The 7,430-nt window shown below is 38.6% G+C and overlaps 1 protein-coding gene across 2 annotated transcripts; it reads right to left on the reverse strand.

Annotated features, from left to right (window-relative positions):
* Positions 1 to 2,281: 2,281 nt before the first annotated feature.
* On the reverse strand, positions 2,282 to 7,076 carry fbxo40.2 (F-box protein 40, tandem duplicate 2). Of its 2 annotated transcripts, none has more exons than XM_051678109.1 (4): positions 6,810 to 7,076; positions 6,545 to 6,584; positions 4,358 to 6,247; positions 2,282 to 2,659 (listed from the first exon to the last, which is right to left on the reverse strand). In XM_051678109.1, the coding sequence occupies exons 1-4, from the start codon at positions 6,977 to 6,979 to the stop codon at positions 2,462 to 2,464; spliced, it is 2,298 nt and encodes a 765-aa protein (XP_051534069.1). In that variant the 5' UTR covers positions 6,980 to 7,076; the 3' UTR covers positions 2,282 to 2,461. The 2 variants fall into 2 exon arrangements, with proteins under 2 accessions (XP_051534069.1, XP_051534070.1); XM_051678110.1 differs by having other exon boundaries at positions 6,735 to 6,937.
* Positions 7,077 to 7,430: the final 354 nt, after the last annotated feature.

A 7,430-nucleotide genomic window follows, 5' to 3' on the forward strand; every position in this document is an offset into this window, starting at 1 on the left:
AAAACATAATTGATACTTAATGTTATATGTTGTTATACATCCTGTTATATGTCCATTATTAGGCTGAAGGGGGTTCAACAGTAAAATCTTAAATTCAGTGTCTGTTATAGTCAAAATATTACTAGTTTTTGATGAACATGGAGACCAGACTGTGATTCTTCCTCTCGTCCCCCTCTTGGCAGTCATAAACACCAGTTAAAGGAACAGGTTCTGTCTTACTCTCCTTCTGGTAGTATGGACAATCCTTTAGATGTTCAGAAATTGGAGGCAATTTGTCAAAGCACCAGCTATCCACAGTGGAAAACAGGTTGCTAAACTGCCAAACCTGAAGAAGTTTAGCAGGACCATTAATGTAATATAAATACAAACAGTTATTTTATACACTCACTTAGCACGTTATATAGGAACACCTGTACACCTACTTATCCATGCGATTTTCTAATCAGCCAGTCATGTGGGAGCAGTGCTATGTAAAATCATGCAGATATGGGTCAGGAGCTTCAGTTAATGTTCACATCAACCATCAGAATGAGAAAAAATTTGATCTCAGTGATTTCGACCGTTATATTATCTCAGGTGAGCCCATGGTTTCTCCCAAGGTTTTTCTCTCTCCACTAACTAAACATCTTTTGGATTTTTTGTTCCGTGCCACAGTCAAATTTGGCTTGCTTACTGGTGCTTATCTAATGTTTAGGCATGAATTTCAATTGCAAGTTTTTCAATAAAGCTGTTCAATTGGGTCTTTAAGACTTTACTGATATTACAGAATGGTTTTCTGTAAGGCTGCTTTAAAACTCATTGTTATTTGTGAACAGCGTTATGCAAAATAAATGACTTGACGCTAAAATAAATATTATTTTAATCAGTTTCAAAATTATTGTATGAAAACCACTTGGCTTTGCTTATCATGTTATTATTGCTTAATTGTAAAGTGCATACAGTACAGTGCTATGTATAATGTGATACGTTTTACTGCTTTAAGTTTCCACATACACTGGCGGCCAGAAGTTTGGAATAATGTACAGATTTTGCTCTTATGGACAGAAATCGGTACTTTTATTCACCAAGGTGGCATTCAGCTGATCATAATGTATAGTCAGGACATTGATAACGTGAAAAAATTACTATTACAATTTGAAAAAAATGGTCAGAACTTCTTAAACTACTTCAAAGAGTTCTCATCAAAAAATCCTCCACATGCAGCAATGACAGCTTTGCAGATCCTTGGCATTCTAGCTGTCAGTTTGTCCAGATACTCAGCTGACATTTCACCCCACACTTCCTGTAGCACTTGCCATAGATGTGGCTGTCTTATCAGGCACTTCTCACGCACCTTACAGTCTAGCTGATCTCACAAATGCTCAGTGGGGTTAAGATTCATAACACTCTTTTCCAATTATCTGTTGTCCAATGTCTGTTTCTTTGCCCACTCTAACCTCTTCTTTTTGTTTTTCTGTTTCAAAAGTGGCTTTTTCTTTGCAATTCTTACCATAAGGCCTGCACCCCTGAGTCTTCTCTTTACTGTTGTACATGAAACTGGTGTTGAGCGTGTAGAATTCAATGAAGCTGTCAGCTGAGGACATGTGAGGCGTCTATTTCTCAAACTAGAGACTCTGATGTACTTATCCTCTTGTTTAGTTGTACATCTGGCCTTCCACATCTCTTTCTGTCCTTGTTAGAGCCAGTTGTCCTTTATCTTTGAAGACTGTAGTGTACACCTTTGTATGAAATCTTCAGTTTTTTGGCAAGTTCAAGCATTGTATATCCTTCAATCCTCAAAACAATGATTGACTGATGAGTTTTTAGAGAAAGCTGTTTCTTTTTTGCCATTTTTGACCTAATATTGATCTTAAGACATGCCAGTCTATTGCATACTGTGGCAACTCAAAAACAAAAAGACAATGTTAAGCTTCTTTTAACGAACCAAATAGCTTCCAACTGTGTTTGATATAATGGCAAGTGATTTTCTAGTACCAAATTAGCAATTTAGCATGATTACTCAAGGATAAGGTGATGGCTGCTGGAAAAGGGGTCTGTCTAGATTTGATCAAAAATGACTTTTTTCAAATAGTGTTGGTGCTGTTTTTTATATCAGTAATGTCTGACTATACTTTGTGATCAGTTGAATGCCACTTTGGTGAATTAATGTACCAATTTCCTTCCAAACAGCAAAATCTGTACATTATTGCAAACTTCTGGCCGCTAGTGTACATCTTTACATGTTTGCAATGAAAAATATCAAACTTTTAACATGACAAAGAGCAATGCAAATTAAGTCCAAGCACACATGTAGCTTTATTGTCAGTGTAATTTAATGTAACTTTTACAGAGAGAACAAAAGGTAAAAGGCAACGTCCAGTCAGAATCAAACACATGTAAAGTTTCTGTACGACATGTCTCTCACAATGTTCCACTGTGTATTCACACAAAAACTTAAGAAGACAAAGTCCCAGTCACTATATCATTTCTGTCCCATAAGTAAAGTGACCAAACTGTGTCTCTCCTCTTTTTTGTTGTCATTCATACTGGTCAGGGCAAATGGCTCTGTTTTCAGTTCAGTTTGGTAGAATGGACAGTGTTTCAGGTGCTCAGCCATTGATGGTGTGTCTCCAATGCACCAGTTACCTACTTTACTAAAAAGGCTACTGAACTCCCAGACCTAAGGAAAAAATAAATAAATAAGTGGAAGTGAATATAGGAAAATTAGTTGGGATTAGTTGCACTATATAATCAAAAGCTGTGAATACCCGAACCCCACACCCATATACTCTATGCTTTTTTTATTTTTAATTTCAAAACCATTGGCATTTATTGACTGATTAATCCATTTCTTTATTAACCTCGCTTTGTGCACAGGGGCACTGTCAGTCTGGAACAGAAAAGTGGCCTCCCCAAATTGTTGACACAAATCTGGAAGCACACATTTTTCTAGAATTTGGCAATCAGAAATTGCTTTTAATCATTCACAGGATATGAATGGTTGATGTCAACAACTCAATTTTTACTATTTAGAATGGTAGTTCTTTATATCAGGAATGTTTTTACTACTAGTGGAAATACCAATTCTTGATATCAGTAGCTGGATTTCCATCAAAATGTTTAGCATTTTTAAGCATATTTCTAAAAATTTGACTATAGAAAATACGAATTGTTGCGTGTTTCCATCCACTACGTCATGCAAATTATCTTGAGGAAGCCGTCTTGTCATGATGGAGCAGCTGAAGTAGCCTACCTTCTTGCTTAAGGGAGAGTTATTTGCAGGATTGGAGCAATGTACTCGTTTTATTAAATGCTGCCAGGAGATGCCACAGATTAAGTGTAATATCTGATATAAAGAGGGCTGAAATGGATGCAATGCTTTTTGAAATGCCCTAACTCTCGCGTGACGTACGTTCCTCTGTTGAACACAAAGCGTGCTTACGACTTCTCGCGTTAACGCGCTATTGCGCTTACGTCAAGCAACAGCTTCGTGATAGGTTGACTGGTAGCAAGAAGCATTTTTTAAAGGTTAATTAAGTTTTAATTATCAATTTATTCACTGATCGACCGGAGTCGTGTGGATTACTTTAATGCTGTTTAGTTATGACTTTTGGTCCGTCAAACAGTCAGCAGTGTCATGGCACCCATTCGCTTTCACTGTATGGACATACAGAGCTGAAATGTGCTTATAAAAATCTTTATTTCGGTTCTGCTGAAGAAGGAAAGACATACACATCTGGCATGGCTTAAAGGTAAGTAAATCATGAGACAATTATCATTTTTGGGTAAATTAATCCTTTAAGTGATTAAAAGTCAATTTGGCTTGCCATACAAAATGTCACTGTATGCCATAGCATTAAGATTTGTCTTCACTGGAATTAAGAGCCAAAACCGTTAATTAGAAGGGGTGTCCACATTTGATGATCTGACATGTTGACCTTGACCTTTGTTATTCTAAAGTAATAGTAATTCCCATCAAATAATGGTGTGCCTGTCAATATTTCTTATTTAACTTGGTTCATATAGTCCTGGAGCGCATCAAGGTAATTGGATTCCGAGTGCTGTCCATAATGGAGGGGCTCAAGCACTGGGCTTGAGCTCTGATATCTCCTTGGAATATGATTAGCAGGCCTATATGAACAAGCTCAAATCAACTTTTTTTAGCGTCCATTGTATTGTAACACCAATCTTATCGGCCCACCGTGTGTTTATACACTGCATATTTTAGAAGTTTCGAGATTTGTGAATTGTTAGAATTGTTTTGCAAAAGTAGTGGATAACACAATCCTAAATTCACTAAGAGGTTTATAATCATCAATATTAATAGAATAGTAAATAATGAGGAATTATGCAGTGCACAAACGGTGAAACAACTTACTACTGTTGGTTTCCAGCTGGCTCCTCCATGAGAGTATGACTTTTTCTGCCATTTAAAGGCCACCATTCCCCTTCCCTGAAGAAGTGTGGCACATATATTCCTGAACAATCGCGAGACCAAGGCTAGCTGGGACAGGGTGAAACTATCCAGGTAACCAGCAATGTGGCAAAGCACCTCAAAGGGAAGGTTACTAAGAGAATCTTCATATCTCACATGTGTCTTTAGTGCACTGGTGGTCTGGGAATCATTGGTTAGAGATACAGGAACTTCAGGTCTTAGGGTGAAAATGCTGAGGTCTTGGTTATAGAAGACTGTGGCTGTTTGTGTTGCAGGGTGGAGTCTTCGTTGACTAAAGGTGCAACCGAGGTAGGCCAAAGGGCATCTCTGCTCAAACCAGCCACTCAAACAGGACTGAATATCTGAATGCACATTCTTAAAATGGTAGGCAAACTCATCCCGCCGAAAGAAATGGCCACACAGGAATGTGAATGCAGAGGTTGTTTTGTTGTGTCTGAGAGTAACGGTTTCTGTATCAAGCTGAACGTGAAGTTTTAAATCCCTGTCTGCTGTAACTTCAGACAGGGTTGCATTATACTTGAAGGGAGTTGTGGAAAAGTTATATGTCTGTGTTGCAATGTCAACATAAAGTCCATCTGTTGGCACCGTTTCACTTATTTTATGGCCCCTTATCTCAGCTTCTGCAGAGCAGAGTAAGGTTGCAAACATCTCATCCATCTCCTGGCCATCTTTCTCAGGCTCACCAAAATCAGACGTGCCTACGTTCTTGTGCTCGGTCATCACCTTCGTGGAGGTATCTTTAAATTGGATGCGTTTTTGTTTGTAACTAATAGGAACTTTGAAGGAACAAAGAGTCTGGACTGGTATCGGCTCCAGATTCCCATAGACGAAATCTCTTTCTCTGGGCGTACAAGCATCCATTTGTCCAAAGGAGATCAGCATGCGACCATGGTGCACAATATACATGTTGAATTCTCTGGGGTTCACCTGCTGCCCAAGTCTCTCCAGGACACCATCCTGCCAAGGTGCAAGTCCAGTTTTAGATACATCTACATTGGATGTGTTTTCACCTTCTGGTTGTCTTTCAGGCTCTATGGCAGCTCCTTGCTGCTTTGTGATGGCTGGGTTAGAGGAACTTTTAGATGGTGCCGTTTCTCCTTTCTTATCTTTTTTTGATGCCTCAACCCCTGCCTGCTTGCAACCACCCCTTTCCATACTAAACATCTTTTCAAACAAATTGTACTTTTCCTTGTCAACAGCACAGTTGAAGGCTGCATCTATATTCAGTGCTTTCTCACAATCTTTAGAAGGTCCATTTACTAAAACTGGACCTTCATTTCCATTGTGCATCCTGTTAGACAGGGTCTCTCCTCCTACCGCTCCCTCTTCCTCTGTTGGATTGGGTTCCTCTTCTCGTTCCTCCATTAACTCAGGAAAACAGCTCCTCATTTTCAACCTGGCACATAAATGTTTCTGGTCTCTCAGTGCCATGGAAAGGTCTAGTGATTTCTGCTCATGGATTTCTTTCAGGACGTTAATATACAGGGGTGCATCGGGGTTCTCGACAGGCCAGCGGTTCCACTCCATTGAACAGCATATCACGCTCGCAGGACACACCTCCAAGTGTTTGGCCAGCCTAGAGCGACACATGGTGAAAGGGCAACCATAATGAGCATTAAGACAGGGCACTTTCTCATTTGGACACAGAAGGGAGTGTTCATCCTCTTTGCACATGTGGAAAGTGGCACCACAAAGCAAGCGGCAGTTGATGACCATGCATGACATAGAAATCTCTATGGGGGCTTTGCAGTGACGGCTGTAACAGGTATCACAATGCCTGTGCAGCTTTGGACCAGTTCTCCTATACCGTCTCTGTAGGAAAACAAAATACTTTCACTCATTATAAATTTGAAACTGTAAAATAATTATATTAATAGGCTATATTGACATAAAGACGAAAGTATAGTTACACTCAGATGTTTCATATTTGGATAGTTTAATATTAATAAATAATAACTGCACTCTAGTTTCCATTCTACATCATAATACATCCTAAAGTGATGCAGATCTGTTTTGTAATCTAAATAAGTACCATGCCATACATTTTGACATGCAAAACTAAACATGAGCATACCTGTTAATCAGTAAGGAGAAAATCAATAAGCATACCATTATTATCTGAAGCAGTGTACGTGAGCAACAGTAGTTTCTGAAAAAGGAGAGTTGCACCTTATTCAATGAAACAAATGTATTTGTCTTATCTGCATACACACATCAATAACAGCTACAGTAATTCAACTATCTAATACTTACACATTAGGTAGTGTTGGAAAATATGATATTTTCTTTGAAAGGTTACCTGATTTGATGAGACCTTTTTGTGAACTTGACGTATAGCGTTGGAAACAGCTCCGACAGGAAAACAGTAACTTACCTAAAGGTTGAACCATGTCTCAAGAAGTTGCACAACCACAGCTGAGCATTCCAAGAGACCTTTCTAAAGAACAGGATTGTGGGTCGTGATAAAAATAGTCTCCTCAGCTGACAGAAGCAAGTTGCATGACATCTAGATGCTGTGGGAAAGTTCTGACAAGTGACGAACATTACCAGATAAAAAGGACGCTATTATAATTTTTTTCCCCGTTAACCTCACCAAAATCAAAGCCCTGTCCAAAGATAGAGGTCAATCGAAGAGGACAGGACAGATCTGAGGACAGCATAAACGCAAGCTTATTATAGGTGTTACATAAGTGATCCAACAGATGGCACTCTTTTTATTTAATAGGACTGGGGCGCCCACCCATCCAAGAACATCTGACAAATGGAGTTTCTTACAACTTGGTATGAGGTATATTTTCATTAAAAAATTAAATGAAAGAAAAATAAATACATATTAAAAAGTTACTTACACTGTAAGAGATCCCATATTAATTTGTACTATGTATTTGTTGTAAAATAGTAGGCTAACAATTACTGTAGTGGCCTAACATTTTGGCTGAAACTGTGTTTACTAAATGGTTATAAATCTTTGTAAGTGTAATTTTCCTCCAGGTGT

The sequence above is a fragment of the Myxocyprinus asiaticus genome, chromosome 38 (genome assembly GCF_019703515.2).
Source record: "Myxocyprinus asiaticus isolate MX2 ecotype Aquarium Trade chromosome 38, UBuf_Myxa_2, whole genome shotgun sequence".
Lineage (NCBI taxonomy): Eukaryota > Metazoa > Chordata > Actinopteri > Cypriniformes > Catostomidae > Myxocyprinus > Myxocyprinus asiaticus.